Genomic DNA, 20797 nt, shown 5'->3' on the forward strand with positions numbered 1-20797 from the left:
CTTACCATTTCCAGCACTTCCGGTGGAGCAACAGTAACATCCGGTTGTACTGTCACTGGAACCAAGCATCTGCTGCGCTCATCCCGCTCCCAACCAAACTGGACAGGATCTAACGCTGGAGGTTCGTAGCTCGTAGCATATTTCCAGATGGCAGTCTGAATGTGTGCCCTTCGAACGTTCTCCTCGAAAGCCTCTGTAGTAGGAGGGAGTGACCTTAGGTCTGGAGCCTTTGTCACCGTCTTTGAACCCATTCGTCGACGCCAAACTTCTCCACGGACCTCTGACATGTTGAAGAAGCGACAGCATTCATGGCTGCCCACCACGCTTTTGACTCCGTAGCAGGCAGCCATGAATGCTGTCGCTTCTTCAATGATGTCCCCCATGTCCTCAGATAACACGCCTAATTTATGGAGTTCTACACCACTCGTAAGGACTTTGATGACGGTGCTTTTTCCTACTCCGAAGCACTGAGCCACAGTGTCACAGCCAGAGAGAGCATGAGCGGCTGGCAGTTGTGAAAGCAAGTGGCCATGTTCGCTTGCAGTTGCTCCAATGTCGATAGTAGTTCGTTCAGCACTCGGTCCTTCCATTGTAAGGCGACAAGTCAGGTTCAACTGTGCGTAGTAGTGCAGCAGGAGAACGAAAACGTCTGTGTCCTCACATACGATGTTGATTCTTCTTGCACCACTTTCAGCTGCCTTAACCATCTGCTGTACGATTATTACATCTGCTTCTTCGTGGCAAGTCAGGAGATCTTCTCTGCGGAAGACAATGCCGTCCTGAATCACAAACTGGTACAGGGTCAGTAGTGGTAATGACCAGACTGTGTTCATTCGGCTCGTCCTGTGCTCTCTGAATCAGATTCTGACATATCGGATCTATGATCTGTACCTTATTCACAGGTACTGCAAGGACAACCTTCTGAGGTGGCAATGGGGGTATGCAACTGCAGTTTGTGTCGTCGGCTTCCTTGTTCACCTGCTCGAGCTGCCCGCGTTCCACTCTTAATGCTGAAGTCGAAGTAGCGATCAAAGATCAGGTATGTGTCCTGGTTGGCCACCCTTTCCATCACATTCTTGGTGAAGGCGTTGACGAAATCGGCCACAGTTCCTTGATTGGGCCAGTGTATAACCCAAAGGAGAGCACAGCCATCCAATATCTCTACCTCTGGTTTCTCAACCAAACGCTGTGACACAGTCACCTGCAGCTTCTTCTTCAGCGTGGATTTTGTGGTTGCGATTCTCATATTGCCTTCATCATCAAACATTGAGGTAGGTACGGGTGACAATTCATGCGCGAGGACAGATTTGATATCAATGTCTCGAGACTGTTGCAACCCTAGTACCCGTGAATAGATCAGATTCGTGTCATACACTTTACTGTTCCCCACCTTTACTGACTTTCTCTTCGCTGCCATGGTCACTACCAACTTGGATAAGGACGCGTTAAAACCGCCGGGCCAGCTCTTTTCAAATGACACAAGTTGATCATTGCCAATATCGACTGCGTCATGTGCGTTCACCGTCTCAGGTGCAATCTGGCCAGTCACGACATTGATCAAACCGGCAGGATGACCAGTGGGATCCAGGGGATCGATGCAGGTAAGAAGTTTATCTCGTATCTTGTCTCTGTCCTTGGCATCAGAAGTGATGCGTGATGGCTTCTCTTCTTTGTGACTTGTCACCTCCTTCTCTCCACTGTCATCCGACATGTCTGCAATATCTTGAACGATCATGCTGCAGCTGTGCATACTGTAAGCCCATCGTTTCAGGGTATCCGGCTTCAGGGTTATGCCTATGATTCCATTTGGACCATGCCCATAACGCATGAAGGTTGTCTCTATCCACATGTCGGACCAGATTCCGTTCCAGATTCCCGGCTTGTGACGCATGGTGTGTTCACCTCTCATGAAGCACTGAAGCACTTCAGGTGGGAGACGCTGCATTGCCCTCAGGTAGTACAGTCCGTATCTCGCGTAGTTGAAGTGAGCAGAGGCAAAAAAGTATGGCATCATTTGCTCTACTGCCCAGAGGTGGAGTGGCCAGTCTGCCTCTCGTTCTGCCCGCACAAATACCATCATGATGAAGACAGGTTTTATCAGGTTCTGAACCCAGAGGCGAGTTGTGATGCTTCTTGAGGAGATGCTTTCAAGCGCTCCAAGCATCTCGTAGTGACTTTCGCAACCTCCCAGATGTGGACGCAGCAGCTCTTCTGTCACTAACCGAAGGGCTCTGAAGTTCTGTGGGAACTTTTTCCCCGACAGCATGTGTGCCACACCCCCAAAACACGACTTCATGATATCCTCGAGTCCACTGTCTGCCATCAACACGCCAACACAGCCAATGAAACTCATGAGCATGTGCATACCTCCGAGCCTCGGGATGAAATCTGAGAATCTCTCTTGGTAAACCCATTTCACATTGACTGCAACTTTGTAGAGCTGCTGATCATTTGTCAGAATAGTAATGCCCTGTCCACATTCCTTCGTTAGGCGTTGAGCTTCGGTCATGGCTGTGAGCATGGAGTCTGGGTGGGCTGGATTCATATCAATCAATGGAAGATACACCGCCTTTGTCGCTGGTTTCACACTCTGTCCTTGCTCTCTACACAACTTGGTGTTGAAGCCACCAAACTCTACAGGGTTTGTACTTGTGGCAACACATTTGAAGAACTCGAAGTCTAGATGACGGGCCCTTTCTAAGGCAACGACTTGGTGCGCCAAAACTTTGAGTGGTAAGACAGAGCGATTCACTTCACTTGAAGGCATGTTCGGCTTCTTAGGACCATAGTATCTCTGGACAGGGATATCTTCGATCGTCTGTTCTTTCATCTCGTCCTTTCTTATGCGGCGAAATGTCTGGCCTTTGCCATCATCTTTACCATGCTTATCTACAAATGTCAGTAGCATTGCGAGCGAGTGTGTGGACAGCAGTCCATTCTGTGATGAAATCTGTGCATCGAAATTGTCAGAGACAAGCTGAACTAGACTGTTTTCAGCATGGACATGTCCTCTTAACGATGCATTGCTTACAGCAGCCGCTGCTGCAGATGCTTTGAACCTAAGAACTTCATCATAGCTGCAAGATGCAAGGAACTCATGGAATTGCTCAATCAACCCTTTCCTGTTCAAGAAAACACCGAGCGCAATCTGGAGGGTTGTGAATGAACCACTTATGGCATTAGTAACAATGTTTCCGATGAGAGCGGCTGGTAAGGTGTGGTCCAACTTTGTAGACAGCTTTGATAGCAGCGATAACAAAGTAGGACTGACACAATCAGTCGCAAGGTCCATGTCAATTCTGGCATGATAGGTCTTGTCTGATAGTTCATCGACTGATGATTCCTTTACATCACGGATAATCTGGTTGGCTACCTTTTCTAGTCCAATCTCAACATCATCTTCATCACTGCTCGGCACTAGTCTCAACAAACTGGATGCTTTACTTCGAAACACGAAAAGACTGGCTACACCTGTGCCACTCAGCATGAGACGATCTGAAACCAAAGTAGTCTAAACAACTTAGAGACTAAAGTTCGGCGACTAATGTGTCTTCCACCATTGAACTTGTATAGATCGTACAGTTCGATGGAATTCCACACTCTCGATGATTCTGCTCTCACTGCACTGACTGTGGCTTCAAAAGCCGCATCAACTTCCTCTTGAGAACTACTAGATGCTGCCAAAGCTGACTTCACTGACCTAGGCGAACAAAACTTACTGTAACAATCTGTGTGGTATCGACCATCTGCTGCATGCAGATCACTCACTGCCCCAGCCAAACGTGTCTCTACCTCGCGTCCCCAGTTGTCGTTGCGAGATCTACAGGCATCTAGAATGGCTTCCTTAAAGGTCTTTCTCCCCTCACCACGTTCCGCTGTCCTACAAACAACAACCCTGCGCCAACGATCCGGATGCTTGGTATCAATGTCAAGGCATTGCTCACCACAGAAAAGGCAATGTTGGCAAGGTTGTCGATCCTGATCGACGGAGACGTTTTACTGTAGATGTCTCTTCAGAACTTTTTGAGTTCAATTTATTCAAGTGTCTCTTGATGTGTGATTTGGATGTATACGTGGATACACAATCTCTGTGACAAAGCACCTGTACTTGTTTGTCTGTCAACAGTCCAGTTTCAAGATTTTCATGGAGGTCATCTAATCTCTGTTTACTTGATTCAATGATAGTCCGTATCCTGTCAGTCCCTGCTACGCTGAGCTCCTTGTTCCAATTTCTTTACAAAAAATGCAACTGTTACACTCTTCCATCTGTCAGCTCTACCTGGAAGAGAAGATATAGAGGGGGTCCTAATGCTGACCTAATTCCAAACTACTTTGAAAATTCGTTGTTGCGGCGTCATACATGGTTACCTGTACCTAGAAATACCGATAGGAATGTTCAAAATGATATAATGTGTACAAAGAATTATTAGACTCTTGATAAACCTCCACCTGTGCCTTACCTGCGTCCCTATGTAGGCAGAATTTAGCTCGAACTTGACGTCCTGTCAGACGACGGCATTCCGCAGTTTCCCGCCATTTTAACAATCACGTGACTTAAAATCATGTGATCGCAGGTAAACGTACAGCACTGCACAACGCTGTTGCCGTAGATTAAGTCGCGTAATGATAAAAAGAGAACATTTGGGACAGGAATCGGCCTTTGTCTCGTGAAAATAAATGGTAATCAAAGAACTTTGCTATTCTTTAGTTGTAGATTAATTTATTGATATTTCAATCGATACATTTTCTTCACAGATTGTTCTGTACTTACTAGTTCGGCACACAGACAAAATTACGCTTGGTTGCAAAGTGCTACACTGAAGTAAACTACGCATCTGTGCAGCTCCGTGAAGCTTTAATCGTTATTATTTTATATTGAACAGGTTTTTGGTCAGATCAGATAAACTATAAGCAATGGCATGTGCCTTCACATGGAACATGGTTTGGAATTAGACTCCCGCCAGGCGCGTCAATAACAGAGGGTGTCTGCCTTTCTCAGGCCGTCCTTACTGATACTAGTATAGTTAGTAATAACGGTCCTTTTGTGCAGAAAATATAAAAAAAATTAGTATGATTAATACTGAAATGGTTAAGTCGAATTGTTTACAGACTAAAAGCTGTGTATAGATACAACAATCATTTTAACACCATGTGTAGTTACTGAGATATTGACGTAATGTCAAAGTCAAGATTGTCAGTGTATGGTGGGCTTAATATGCCTATCCAGCACAAAATGTTGGTGTAATCTTAACTAGAATAACTTGGCCAGATTCTTTACCCTTCAAAACATGTGTATAGACACCAAAAATGTTCTGATACTATGTGTAGTTACTGCGATATTGACGAAAACCCGATTTTCAGTAATGCCCGCCCTAATTTGCATATTGTGCGGCCTTAATTTGCGTATTTAGCACAAAATACTGGTTTGATCTTCACTGAAATGGCTTGATCTGATTCCTTATCCCTCAAAACATGGGGATAGACACCAAAATTGTTCTGATACGATGTGTAGTTACTGAGATATTGACGAAAACCCGATTTTCAGTAATGGCCGCCCTAATTTGCATATTGTGCGGATTGCCCAAGGATGACAGAGTGGCATCATTCAGATTCTGAAAGAGCAGACCTCAGAGATATAGAAACACCAAAAAAACTTTGTATGGACCGTATTGCAAGGTTCTCCAAAAATCGGGGGTTTGGCAACCGGACTATAGGGACGTCCCTCGGATAGGACGTTAAATGGAGGTCCCGTGTGTGGGAGAGCCACACCCCATTCACGTTAAAGAACCCACCGCACTTATCGAAAAGAGTAGGGGATCTTCCCGGTGTGAGTGGTTCAAAAAACCTTACAGTCCGGTCTTACGCAGCTTGTACATGTACGCACATGTACAAAACTGGTGTGTTACGCCTAAAGGCGGTTTACCGGTTATGCGAAACAAACAAACAAACAAACCTATTGTCCCGTACACAGACTAACGCGCGCACACACACACACACACACACACACACACACACAAACACAGACACAAAAACACACACACACACGTACGCACGCACGCACACGCGCAAAAACACACACACACACACGTACGCACGCACGCACGCACAAACACACGCAAACACACACGCACGCACACACACATACACGCACACACACGCATACGCACACATTATATTAGAAATACTTACATACCCTCAGTACCTCCTGTTCATTCTAGCAAGCATTAGAAGCATGCTACACTTTAGGTAAACGTCATAATGATAACAATGTCTAAATTAAACAGTACCTTAGTCTTATAGATGGAGTTCCGGCATGTTACATTTCTTGCTATTCTCATATCTCTGTCATATTTGCTCCTATTTTACTGCAGGGACGGATCCTAGCTATCGTTGTTCATGACAGCGGCGACGGCGTCCGAGTCAACCTAGCGCCATACGGTTCTACAATTACAACTGCACTAGGTAATCTCCTTTAATCTCTTATTTAAAACAAAGCATTTAGAGCTATGTAAGACTAAACATTATTCTCACTTCAGGTACATTTCTGCTTTTTGGTACGATTGGAGAGATTAAATAAATCGCGATAAAGGAAAGTTTAATTCTGACTGAGTCAGCATTTTGCGACGTCTTTGGGTAATATGTTGTATTTGTCTTCCATCACACGACTATACTTAATGGCAGCGAGTTACACTTTATGATAGTTCTAGCAAAAATGAGTTTTTGAACAACTCAGTCCTTGGTTGAATATCAATTCAACATTTTAAACATTAACGTTATTCAGTGTAAATAAGCCAGATTTTCTGTACTCATATTTGTAGTGTTAGTTGATAGTCGTATACTTGAAAGATTGAATGTATCCCATGATACAGGGTTCAGAGAGTCTTATGCCATGATTACTCAGAAGGGACCAAAACCATCTTGGTTCGTGGAAAGAAAGAGCGCAATACGTGCAGGACCAACTATTGTAGAGGCTTATATACCAGGTAAAGAAAATATTATTCTGTTTATTATTTGAACTGTATGCATTAACAATATCTTTCTACCAATCTAATAACAGCTAAATATATAAACAACTTTAAATAGGTATACTAAAATAGTTGGTGAATGCAGTTGGGATAACAAAAACTATTTAGGACCCGATGAAAACTGTATTTGGAATTGAAATCTACTTGTTCAACACCAAACCAGTAAATTAAACAAAAAGTAACGATGAGAGTCAAATGAAGTTTTGTTGCGCATTAATGAATTTTGTCGTCTTTGTCTCCAGAGTGCCCCGAAGGATACAGGACGTACATGGGTGACTGTTTCCGTTTCTGGGGCGGGAGGAACGGCAAGAGCTACAGCGGCGCCAGGCAGTTCTGTCAGCAGGACGGAGGAGACATCTACATGTGGAGGGATGCTGATGATGTCGCTAGACTCAAGACCATACTGATCAGGTTAGAAGTTTTTTCTGTCTTTTTTATAGACTAGTAGGCTTCTATTTAGAGACACAGAAAAAAGTCGGAATGACCGAAATGGAACATGCGTTCTAACTAGTGACCCAAATGGAACATGCGGTCTGACCAGTGACCTAAATGGAACATGTGTTCTGTTCTAATAACCGCAGATGTCCCCGATTTGAATATGTAAAACGATCAAAAACACGTACAATGCTGCACGTGATACGTTTAGTTTGCACAACTTAGATATTTACATACTATGTAAGAATAAAGTTAATGACCCTCTTTCTTTAGGTATACTACGTCATAATTCATGGTTTTTTTTCGGTGGTTATAGGAATGGACCATGAATTATGACATCTCAGAACGGGTCATTAACCCTTTTTTCTTTATTTCAGCACTGGCGCCCCAAGTATGTGGGTAGGACTGAGTGATGAGGACGTGGAGGGAACCTGGGTGTGGGCTGACGGGACGGTCTTGGGTGGAAACGACTTTACCGACTGGTTCCCCGACCCGCCGGTCAACATGCCCGGGAAGGACTGCGTCGTCGCGCGGAAGTCGACCCAGTACCGCTGGAGAGCCGCGCGGTGCTCTACGCGGAGGGCCTTCATCTGCCACACACAGCCGTAAAAATCGCGTTGACATTGTCATTGTTTGAACTTGTGTGTTAAAGGCATCCAATGCGTTTTCAGGACAGGAAAACTGGACATATGCTAAATAAGGCAATCTTTCTAATACTGACACATACCGCTTCACATTGGCACATTTAAATCAGCATTTCATACTTAGGGCATTTAAAACTGCAGAAACAAGCCCCAAGATCAGGCTTTCATTTTCTGACTGGTACCCTAATCTCAGTCAATGGCCCTTTCAGTAACCACTTTCCGTCAGAATATTGGGTATTTATTTGCTCAATATACACTGGGATATTGTGGTTTCAACTCACTACGTAGATAAATGACAAGAATATTGGCTTTAAAATTTCGGGGTTACAACCCAAACTGCATTGGATGCCTTTAACAATGTCCGCCGTAAACAGAGTAGATCGATATTTCAATTCTTTTCCTCATACTTTTTTTCTTTCTTTCTTTCTTTCTTTCTTTCTTTCTTTCTTTCTTTCTTTCTTTCTTTCTTTCATTCTTTCTTTCTTTCTCGTTGTCTTTTTAGTCTTTTTGTAGCCATGCGTTTGCCTAAATGACTGACATCAATTGAGCGAGATTCAGAACAATTTACTTGTAAAATCTGGCTGGAAGGCCTTTGTGTACAATTAGGTTCTGTAGGCAGGTAGGCAGGCAGGTTCTGTAGGAAATCATTACTTCATATCCAATAGGTCAGTAAGACATTTGATAGCTACGTAGTTTTGCAGTTGACTGTTTTTGTTTTGGTGGTTAGCCATTCAGGTGTCATGAAGACTGTTACTATACACCACAAAGAAGTAAATCCAATAAATTGAACTACACTGAAGTACACAAATTACACTGGCGTAGTTTTGCGCTCTTAGCCTTCCTCTTGTTGTATATTGAATTACATATCATCAAGGTATAACCTCTACTTTCATTTGATTTCCTCTTTTCCACTTTTCTTAACTTAAAGACTTGTAATAATAACATTGTTACCCAGATATATGGTGATGTTAGCTAATCTCCAAGCAGATGTGAGATCCGACTCAATCTCAGTGTTTTACCCGTATTTTGTGTGTCTCTTTCGCAGTGAAACGTTTTCAAAAACTCATCTTCTTCTTCTTTGCAACAAACGAGGAATAGTTTAAAGCTCCACCACTAAAAAAATCAAGAACATACTGTTTTGAATACTGAGACTGAGCTACAAATGTAGATCCCATATCTGCTTGAAGATCATAAAAATAGACAGCGGGTCTGTTCTGTATTTTTCAATGTCTCGGATACATATATTATATTGTCTTATTCAATTCAATGCATTATATTGCATAGTCTTACTAGTGCATAAAATTAGGATTCCGAGAGTTATCGTGCCATACTATTGCTTTCCGTAATACTTTTGTGCTTGTTTAAATTAGCGCGGGCCATTGCCGTATAGATTTGGTGTGAGACTAGAAGCATCATATATGTAGGGATAAATCTAAAAAGTAAACTTATAGGTAGCTATTTCAGGATAACTTAACACAGCATATAAATAGATATATACAACATTATATACTATAGACAACCAGTTAAAAGTAAACGTATATAGTTATTAGAAACATCATATTGTAGATGAAGACAGTTCTAGATTTGAGATAACCATATGTAGTGAACAGAGCTCATAATTGCTGTAATAAGTAGGATCTAATAATATTTAGACATGTGCATGCAAGTAGAAGTAAGTATAAAGTACCTATGAACAGTATGGTGGCATAGATTACATGTACTTCTTTGCAGTGCTTCCAAAAGCGTTTTTAATCTTTCGGAGATTTTGTGTCTACTGTCTGCAATAAATTCTTTAAAAACACAAATCACTTGCTTGATTGTACCTCTTTATTGACCTTTAGTGCATTTATATGTGCGTGAACACATTATGTAAATACATTATGTAAATACATGGTCATCTCTGCTTATCAGCATAAAATCCTTTCGCGATACTCCGTGGTTCTACCATATTACATTGACCATAGCATTACGGCGACTTTAACTTCTTGGGCAAGATTTTGAAAACGTCAGACGTTTCAGCTAGCATCCACTAGCTTTCGTCAGTGACTGAGAGACCAGAGGAGAAAAAAAAGGTTTATAAGCACAACCTATTGATTGATATGCAAATGAAGTGAAGACCAATTTTGGGAAGTCGAAAAAGGAACAAAAGTCAGACAATTCAAGACAAGATAATGCAAATTAGTCAGAAAGCTCCTGTTATACAGAACAGGAGCTTAAGTGTTGTCTGTCCTCGGGGCTGGGAGTGCCAAATCTCAAGTGCCGGAAAGATCGACCCGTAGCCCCCCTTCCCTGTTGAGGGTGGGGTTGTACATTCTTTCATATATTGCCTCTTTAACACCCCGTTCCCACCAGCGTGTTTCGCGGTCTAAGATATCCGTGGACTCGAGTTTGAAAGAGTGACCCTGGTTGTGTTGTAGGTGGTGAAAATAGCTGAGGAGTAGCCATTGGCACTAGGTCGGCAATGTTCTTTGTACCTTACTTTGAGCGGTCGACTTGTCTCTCCGATGTAGGTGTTGTTACAATTGGGCTCCTCACATTTGAGTCTGTAAATAACACTCGCCTTAAATAACTTAAGCTCCTGTTCTGTATAACAGGAGCTTTCTGACTAATTTGCATTATATTGTCTTAAATTGTCTGACTTTTGTTCCTTTTTTGACTTCTAAAAATTTGTCTTCACTTCATTTGCATATCAATCAATAGGTTGTGCTTATAAACCTGCATTTCTCCTCTGGTCTCTCGGTCACTGACGAAAGCTAGTGGATACTGCTTTTTGGCGTATCGTATTACCTGTCTAACATTCATCGACGTAAAAATATCAATGGTTAAAAACTGTGTGGCAACACTAGTGAGGTCGTAATGCCGTCTAGAACGGTCAGTTAAAGAATAAAGATCATTTTAAGTTTTCAGAGTCAGGTATGTCTGATTTTTGCTGCGTCTAGTTGTGTTCACGCAGCATTACATGCCACATGGGTGATTTAGTTGTGACATTAGACGAACTTCAAAGTAGTACTGTATAAAGGCCTTATATTAAGGCTAACACTACACAAACACACACCGCGCTACGCACCCCTGTACATCGATTGACCGGCATTCATTGCGGTAAACAAACTGTGACGTAATAATGTGATAGGTCGATTGAAAGTTTAATTTGGTAGTTACCTTTTGTTTATTTAGAATACCTTTAGATTGTTTTTTAGAACTTGTCAGTTTTTAGAACCTACTTTAGAACATAGATTGATTTTGTTTATTTAGAACTTATTTCTTGTACCGGAAATTTCCTGTACATTTGTACTGATGAAGAGTACCGGATGGTACTCCAATTATCCAGTTAGAAAAGATTTAACGGCTTTATCAATTTATTTACACCGTCACATCGCTATATAGCTATCTTGTGACATGTGACATGCAAATTGACATACTGTACATTACACATCTGCTCCAAGTAGTTTGCCACACATTATACGATATTGTGATATGACACCAAACCTAGATTAGCCTAATAGCCACCTCAACTCCATACTTTACATAAAAAGATATTCACATTAAAACGTCAATTAATCCAAGTAATAATCGTGTATGCCTTTAATTATAGGTAGAATAACAACTACTGGATTGCATAATGTTTATGGTCTGCTCTGTTAATTCTTACTCAAACACATTCGTATATATGGTGACAGGAGTCTAAATCCCTCCTGCTATGAAATTGTAACATGATTTAACCCAACACCAGTTACCGTGGTGACAGACGTCTGGGTCAGGTCATTGACCTCATTTGTTTAGAGAAGAACAGGAAGAAGAAAAAGAGCAAAAACGATGTTTTCCCTCTGCGAAGGTAAAATAGATATTAGGAAGTGTACATATTTGATATCCATTTCAAACCATCACATATATCACATCTATTGAGGTATGTAGTTAAAGATTTAAGCATATGACTCAGTAGACGTGGAATGTCGCTCCTTGCACTCAAACTTGTACATCAGGTCAGTCACACTGTCCACTTCCTGCAGTACCACCTCCGTCCGCTGGAGGGTCTCGTCCATGTAGTAGTCCGGAAGTGGGGCTTCATCTTTAGAAACGACAAAGTTTTTAGCTTATAGCAATAAAACATCAGTAACAACAAAGCATCAGTAAAAACAAAGCATCCTATAGGCTATCTTAAAGTATTGTTGTAAAGTTCAAACTTCAAAATTTGAACTTCACAACTATGGATTCTACTAACACAAATGAGCTTTCATTCGAATCTTTCAGTACTGTTTTTTTTCTATAGATAATCGGCATATAAGATATATTTGAATGTGCATGATATGCAGCAACAAAAACGACTTGAAATATCAAATACATATAGTTATACAAATATGTCTGTTAAACAAAACATTCCTGTACAGTTCCTAGAATTCTGGCAGACTGCTTACACAATGTATTATTAGGCTCGTCCCTGAAACGTCGCCAAAAAATACATTCTAGCGAAAACGGTCAATACATCAGACATTGCTATTTATAATACCGTCAGATTCTTGGGACTCATGGCGCATGCCAAGAAGACTCCTGAATGAGTTCCAGAAGTAATCTCCCATGGCGGTGTCCACATCGATGACGTCATCAGAGGTCTGACAGTAACTCAGCCAGTTACACAACAAACCGACTCCTAGATTCATCTGTGAGATACAGAAGCAGGAAGTTTGGCTTTGTGAACTTATTGGCAACATAACTAGCGAGAAATATATTATCAAGAACATAGAGAAACATATTTTTGTCTAAGTAAATAAACAAAAATTTGTCTGTCTAAGAAAATATAGAAATATATTTTGTCCAGGTAGTAAAGAAATATATTTTCGTCTAAGAAAAGAAAGACGTGTTTCGTCTAATTAATTAAATAAAGGAATATATATTTGTCTAAAAAAAGAAAATGAATATATGTTTGTCTGACCAGATAAAAGACGAAGACCAAGACGAAAGTAGAGTAGTACAGAGGTCCAATGACACGATCCACTGTCTTCATATCCTCCGCGAAGACGCCGACAAACGGTCTGCCCAGGCTCATCTCAAATAAGACGTAAGACGTTTCCTTAAAGGCGGAGAAGGTCTTCATGTGTTTGCCAAATATCAGGATCCCGCTGAAGCCGTAGGCCACTATGATAACCAGCATGTAGAGAACAAACCCAAAGGCTTCCCGGTAAACCAGCTATTGTAAGAAAAAAAAACGGCAACTACATAGCTGCTCACATGAAAATACAAAGCATTATTGGCCTTGATATCACTGATTTTATTCTTGCAATTTAAATTTTTAACGTTACTCTCCCCCATGACGTCACTGTAAGCAAATTACTGAATTACATCCCAAATTTTCATATGCCTACTGTACCTCAAATTTGCATATGTCTTCTGTACACCTCAAATTTGCAATGTTTACTGTGTACCTCAAATTTGCATATGCCTACTGTACACCTAAAATTTGTATATGCCTATTGTACACCTCGAATTTGCATACGCCTACTGTACACCTAAAATTTGCATATGGCTACACTACTAGTAATTGATATAAACAAAAGCATCTCGTATTTCATGAAAAGATTCAACTTTTGGTCTGTTATTAGAATGCGTTAAAATAAGTTCTATAATATACGTACACGAGGCATAGCGAAGACGATAGCAACACTCCTGGAGAAGTTGAGAACACGCAGGATGCTGAAGGTACTGACAAAGATGGAGAAGGACAGGACTGTCTTGAAGTTTGCGTCCCACCGGCAGGCGGCGCTGATGTCAACAAACTCATCAATGTCGAATGGTCCTGTATTAGATAATACATATCATGTATTCTATAGTATTAAAGAATATTGTTTCCCGATCTTTTTAATCGGTTTCAAATCAGTGAAATTCAAACATGAGCTACGGACTTCACTTGTAAAAACCTGCAGTGTGCTACTGTAATTGTAAAAATAGATTCTGTCTTTACTACGTACCTTTTGCTTGCTGTATGTCATCCAAAGCAGCAGTTGCCCAGATGTACCGAAGGCCGAATATCACTATAACGGCTAAAGATAAGCCAATGTTACACAGCATCAAAACGTTCCAGAAACTGCCAAAGTACAGACGACCCCTCTTACGGATGTTCCAAATCTCACGAAGAACGTTGTAAACGAAGAAGACTAGAAAGAGTACGTGGAAGGGCATCTGGACGAAGTCGTCCGTTGTTTGGTACTGAAACAGCCGAAAGGTGTGGATAGTGGGGTGCAGTGCAGCAGCGCCGCCTGGCAGGTATTGCAGGGTGATGTCCACGGTGCTGAACAGCTTCACGTCAGGGTGGTAGAAGTTGATCCGGAGGGTGAGCGTGTCTGAAACCATCAGGGTCCAGTGGGTCTGTTTTAGGAAGTCTATCACTGCAGCAGCCTGGTCGGCGTCCTGTGGTAGATCTACTGTGGTGATGCACGCCGAAGTTCCGTTTCTGTAATCAGACAAGTTAGTACCACAGTCAAACTTTATTGCACAACAATTCTAGCAGGTACAATCAACGACAGGTACTGCAGATCAAACTCATATCTACTCTAATGTCTATACAGTAATTCTTAATATGGGTTCTCTCTATATATAGACTAACACTACACTATTTGATATAGGTTACACAATATACATGGAACGTGGCTTACATGATAATGAATAGTTTTAAATAGCTACAGACTAGACACCACGCTATTTTCAGTAAAGTAGACAATCAGATTTTACGTTCGATTACAACTGTTAATTAAAAGAAAACCTAACAGCATTGGAACTGCTCCCGAAGGCAACTGATGTCGTCTTTGCGAGCGAAAGACGAGACAAAACCAGCTTCCCAAGACCTTGCCAAGAAGACATCACCTAATCTTTTAGCCTGGTATCCAGTCTATCGTGCATGGGGCAGGCTGTCTTCGGGGCTTCCCCCGCCCAGCTCAACAGACCGCCCGGTAGGAGTGTTACGCATATGATTGAGTATGGCACGCCGGGGGTCGATTCCCGTCTTGAAAAACCTACCGAGGAACCTAGCTCAGGCTGGCGGGGAAGAGCTTCAGCAGCCCCGAAGAGAACCCTCTTCAACCGCGATAGACTGGACACCAGGTTAACTCTATATGTATTTGCGTACCTAGCAATATCCACAACGCGCGTAGTTTCATTGTGTGAGCAGTTCCGTCCACTCAGCCGGTTTTGAACTTCATTGATTTTCTCTGTCAGAAGCTCTGGATAGAGCCCATGGTCAGGAAGCTCGAGGTCTATGTCCGTTGGGTCCTCTGAAAGTAAGAGAAAATGCCTTTATAAAGGTACAAAACTGCTCATATTCAAGTTTATCATTTATTATATTATTTTTATCACTTGTACCTAATATAACAAAGAAAAATATTCTATCTAATTGTATAGAAGATATGTTCCCCAGCTTTACTGTAGATATAGTTTGACAGCAACTTCATATTCCTCATGCAACAACAATGTCGTGCATTATAAGCTCAATCTTTTCTTACACTGTCTTACGTTCAGGGGTTCAGAGGTTCAACCTGTGCATACCTTAACCCTTGTAGGTGTAGTATAAAACATTACATATTACTGTAACTGTACCTAAAACTACTTTATCTTCATTACCTGTACTCAGTTTCCTCTTACATTGTAAGAATATAAACGTACAATAAACATCTTTCATTCGTGAATTCATTTTTTCAAAGGAACAGTTTCCAAAATATACAACAGATTAGTACAAAGAAGTTGAAACAGCGATGCTTGGCACCTGGATACTTGGTGGTTCTCTCCAGGCGAACCGGTCCGATCCGGAACGCGTTGGTTCCAGCCGGAAACTGTTTGTCCAGCCACCTGAGGGTCTTCCCGCTGTACCCGCGGTCCGGGTGGAGGGATGGCATCAGATCAGACGACAGCCACCTCCCACGGCACCGTCCACTGTAGTCACCTGGGGAGGGGGGGGGATAGGTTAGCACTTATTTATTTGTTTATTACCTGCATGAAAAATGGAGCTATTGTTATTGGTGTGTCTATTTGTACAAAGTGTATGTGTGTCTGCCTTTGTGTGCTTCTGCACATTTGTAGTTAGCATAACGTCAGAACGCCTTTATGGATTGTGATGCTATTTGGTATTTTAGTAGGTCGTAGGAAGACAAATTTCAACTAAATATGGACCTCCTGTTAGTTTACCTTGGTACTGCAGGAGAACTTTCGGGTTTTGTATCTTTTGTCCTGAACATGCTATAGTCTTGGATAGATATTCCTTTCAGGAATACGTGGTTTGGGTTTTGTCCCTCTAGCAGCTTGTGCTGGAACTGCAAGGGGGTTTCTGACGAAATCTTTTAAAGCGGATAACTCCAAAAAAAATTAGCTGTCAAGTCTATTTCGTCCTCTCCAGAAAAAAGAGTTAAAGAGAGGGCTTAGGGTCTGAGAGAAAGAGAAAGAGAGAGAGAGAGAAAGAGAAAGAGTAGTATAAGAAAGAGATCAACTTGAGAGAGACAGTTTGTCTAACCGTACCTCATCATATCCAGACAGCAGACTATTCTCCAGCGAGTTCCTGGTGTAGTAGGCGTATCTGTCGAAGCCCAGAAACCCGATGTAGAAGGCATTCCCGGTGAAGATCAGCAGAATTATTACCATACCAAGGATATTTCTGCCTGCAGTCACCCTTTTGGTCCAGTTCGGGTCGTGGTCGTTTTTCTTCGGGGCTGGGGGTAAAACCCTCGGTGCCGGGACTTCGTCAAATAAACAAAATAGCAATTTAGGGTGACGATACCTTCAATAGTAATGCTATCTACTACTAACGGCCTCTGATGATGCATATCTATTTTACGTTTCAAGTCTTAAAGCCAATATACAACAAACAAACAAAACATGCATGTCTACATGGCAGTAGCCATCGTCAATTTCTGTTTCATTTCAACAGAAAATTAGCATTATCTGTCCATTCGTTGTCGAAGATATAGTGGAATATCTTTTTCTCAAAAAGTTGTTTGGCTGGCTATGGGGTTTCGTAGCAGTTTACTACCGTTGTTGACTGACACGTAAAAATTAAGAAGACTTACCACGATAGTCCCTGTTCTTCTTGTGGATGATACCGACCGGAGACTGCTCGTTATCCGCTGCCTTCATTCCCCAAACTCTCCGAACACGAGATAGTACAGGCCAAACCATCGGAGCGACGATGGCTGCCTTGAAGTAGGCAATCAGGAAAATCTGAAAAGTGTGGACGACGTGAACAGGTTAAGTCACAAAGCTGATCTATCTACTTACTACCCTGAGAAGGACGTATAGGAAGTTTTGAACCACGAGGAGATAGCTATGAGATTGCTGGTAGGGCCTAGTCTTTCTCATACTATGTGTATCATGCATCTATGCATGTCGTCAACTAGTGGCGCCGAGTGGTCGAAGGGCTAGGCTACAGGTCAAGAAGTCAGTGCACGATTTCGGGTATTCACGGCTAGATGTTGTGTTTTAAGTTTAAGAAATGTACTTAACACGATCTTCCGCACTCTATCAGGTGTAAAATGGGTACGTGACTTCGTTTGGAGAGGTAAAAGGCAGTGGAAGGAGAGGGATGGGCTCCACATTCCAATACAGTGCCCTAGTAGACACAGTGGATCAAAAACTCACTGCCCCTATGGCCTCAAAAACCACCTTCATTTTTTACGATGCATACCAACCTGAGCAGGCTCCAGTAAGAATATAGAAAACAGGAATGCCAGGACGAATTCCTTCAGCCAGGCCTGGCTTCTCCCCGCTCCAAACTGCAGACTGTATGCGATCACAAAGATGCTACTACAGACAGAAGTCAGGATGGCGAGGACCCACGCTACTGTCTTGTAGGGGAATCGCCAGGTGGTTGGAGGTGTCGGCGTCTTCAACAGTTCTGAAGGGATGTGATCGACCAATGGGAGCTGCTTACGAAACATCGGCACAAGGATGACGTAGACAGGCAGGAACACCGTGAACGACGTTGCTGCAATACCAAGTAGTTCTGATAGGCGGAGACTGAATACGCCGATGTCCAATACAACCACATCGCCTGCACCTGTTGTGATTCCGTACCACATGGCGCTGCCCACCATCCACAGCGTGGTCTCACACAGGCAACACACCAGGCGCTGCGCCTGGCTGAAGTGTCTCACACCGGAGTTACACACGGCTGACAACAGCAGATGGTTGTCGTACAGTAGACACGAAAACGTCGGTAGGGAATAATCTGACATCCTAGGATACAATATGACGACATATCTTGATATTTCCAAGAAAGGTAACATCTTAAAACCTATAATATTTGCTATTATCACATCAAATATTGGCTGATATGTAGATAGTGTAATTTTCATCAATGTGGATTCAAAATTATCTTTCCTTCATGCAATTTGCCGTATGTTTTGACTGCTTCTTTAAGGTCGAAGTACTATTTGAAGTCCAATTGAATTATTTAAGAAGAAACTTTTGAAGTTGAGAAGGTGAAAACTGTAGTTCTTACCACATTTCTCCACCAGGAGTTACCTCCAGGGTCCTTATTGTCCTTCCGTCTTCTTTCTCAGAGGAGAGCCAGTTGCAACATGGGAAATGAAATCTGTGGGGAAAAAGATCAGCAACTACTGTTTAGTTATGTTTACCGAAGGAAACATATTATATTTGCTCTATTTCCTCCTCCTCCTCCTCCTCTTCCTCCTCTTCTTCTCCAAACACCTAAAAATCGTAGATATTTTCGTAATTAGAACCTGGAAGAAAATGAAATTCAGCATGCTGGTAGGTCGGTACGTTAGACACGGAACCTTGGTCATTTTAGCCAACATAGGTGTCAAAAAATGATTTTATTTGAAAAAAAGGGTGAAAAAAGTTGCATTTTAAGCCAAAAATCGAACAAAAAGAACGCGTTTGGAACATTCGAACAACCATGGAACAATGGAACAGCGTGTTCGATAACCGCGGGTCAATGACCCTAGCGCTACGCACGGAACACCCGAGCTTTCCAAATATGGGCATCCGCCCTTGTATGACACGAGAAGAGATCGGTAGATCAACGTCAGCGGTAAGTTTTCATTTTTCTTCGTAAAATACGGTCATATGAATACCAGTCTCGAGTAGAGAATATTGCATTGGGATTTTGGGTTCAATATCCACAAGTAGGACTGCAGATTTCCACAGAACGCCGGCGACTTTGTGTAATTTTTTGCATAAAACCGCCGGCTCAAATAAAAAAAAACACTCATAATTTACTAGCTCCTGACTTGATAGAATCTCGTATGTATAGAGATTTAGGCTTGCTGCCGTTTTGAAAATAAAGTAAACAGAATATTTGTGTTCATCTGTAACTATTGTCGACTTTGTAATGTGGGTGCGGGGCCGGGGGAGGGGGGCGTTTGTTTACGTTTATTACTGATGACATGATATAACATGGATATAACATTACATTTTGTCGTTTTGTCAGGCAGTTTCAATCTTTTTCGGGATAATACAGTACCGTTCATGGGATAAGCATCAAATCGGGATTCATCGGGATATCCCGGGATTTTTCGGGAACCATGTTGACTAAGATTTTTACAGACAGACGGTGCGGCGCATGTTTGTTTCCAAATTATGCATGATGATAACATTAGCCCAACGGCTAGTGTTATTAATCAAATATTTCTTTTTTAATATCGAAAATTTTAGTGGCTTAATAATGTTTAGAACGATAACAAAATAATACAACCTTCTTGGTACGAGAATTTCTGTCTGACCTTGCGATGTGGACGGCCCGCTAAGTACTGCTTTTGATGCCACCCGACCCGCGCGATCTCAGATATAAAATCTAACACATCCACGTGCCATGTCGCCAGAAGTTCATTTTTCTCCTAGATAGGGGAGGTCGACGCACGGAGCTGCGGAAGGGAGATTAAACATTATACAAATAAAGAGGGGGGGCGAAGCATAATTAAAAAGTTATTTACGCCTCTTGGCTGTGTTTACGATCAGCGACGAACAAGAATTGATACATTTCTGTGACTGGGCCACGTTGCCATAGAAACGGCACGCAGCATAGCTATCACCGCGCGGCGCCAATCACAGCACACAGACGGGAACCCGCCCACTGGCTGGGCGGCAAGATTTCAAACTCAAAGGCTCGATGCTCCGCCCCAGAGACTCCGGCCGCCCTGGCGATTGTAGCGATTTTCCGCCTCAGTCCTGCAAGCGGCATTGTATTTTTCTCATCCCGATTCCATTCCAAAACAACGTTTTCACAAGTGACATCGAGAACGAGAATGCTTTTTCCACCGGAAGATTTTTTGCCAGCCGCGTGGAAGTACTTGCTTTCAGGGTAATACGTACGTCAATGGACGTGGTCGGATCGTTGATTGTTGATGCAAGGGTTTATTTATTTTATGTGTACGTGTTTGCATGGGAGGGGTGAGACGCTTGCCGCGGGATTTTGATGTGCAAACGTTCCTAATTTTCGTAATACAGAGACTACTTGACGCAGTCTGCTTATGAGAAGATGAGTAGACATCAACAAGCCAGTTTAGTACAAGATGTCACAATAAAATACAACTACTACTACAGCCGGTACGCCCCATTTTATTTGAAGGTTTATAAACTTGCCGAAACTCACCGGAGACGAAGGGGTTATTAAAAATTCATTCCTGCTATTTTCTTACAGTTTTCGTGAGGTTTTCGCTGCACAATAGCTTTGTAAAAATGTAGCAGTTCACCTATTACCGC

At 42.2% G+C, this 20797-nt stretch overlaps 2 protein-coding genes across 2 annotated transcripts in view; one reads left to right on the forward strand and one right to left on the reverse strand.

Annotated features, from left to right (window-relative positions):
* Positions 1 to 7293: 7293 nt before the first annotated feature.
* Positions 7294 to 8069, forward strand: LOC109465013 (alpha-N-acetylgalactosamine-specific lectin-like). Its single transcript, XM_019762136.1, has 2 exons — positions 7294 to 7436; positions 7838 to 8069. The coding sequence occupies exons 1-2, from the start codon at positions 7294 to 7296 to the stop codon at positions 8067 to 8069; spliced, it is 375 nt and encodes a 124-aa protein (XP_019617695.1).
* A 3955-nt stretch (positions 8070 to 12024) lies between these two features.
* LOC109465014 overlaps positions 12025 to 20797 on the reverse strand; it is a 15501-nt gene continuing 6728 nt past the window's right edge. Inside the window, 12 exon segments of the mRNA XM_019762138.1 lie at positions 12025 to 12170; positions 12609 to 12759; positions 13032 to 13286; positions 13732 to 13892; positions 14065 to 14546; positions 15219 to 15363; positions 15852 to 16005; positions 16008 to 16028; positions 16598 to 16815; positions 17146 to 17296; positions 17764 to 18310; positions 18576 to 18668. Of these exon segments, the coding sequence (XP_019617697.1) occupies positions 12025 to 12170; positions 12609 to 12759; positions 13032 to 13286; positions 13732 to 13892; positions 14065 to 14546; positions 15219 to 15363; positions 15852 to 16005; positions 16008 to 16028; positions 16598 to 16815; positions 17146 to 17296; positions 17764 to 18310; positions 18576 to 18668 (2524 nt within the window).

The sequence above is a fragment of the Branchiostoma belcheri genome, unplaced genomic scaffold (genome assembly GCF_001625305.1).
Source record: "Branchiostoma belcheri isolate BF01 breed outbred unplaced genomic scaffold, Haploidv18h27 scaffold146, whole genome shotgun sequence".
Taxonomy (NCBI): Eukaryota; Metazoa; Chordata; class Leptocardii; order Amphioxiformes; family Branchiostomatidae; genus Branchiostoma; species Branchiostoma belcheri.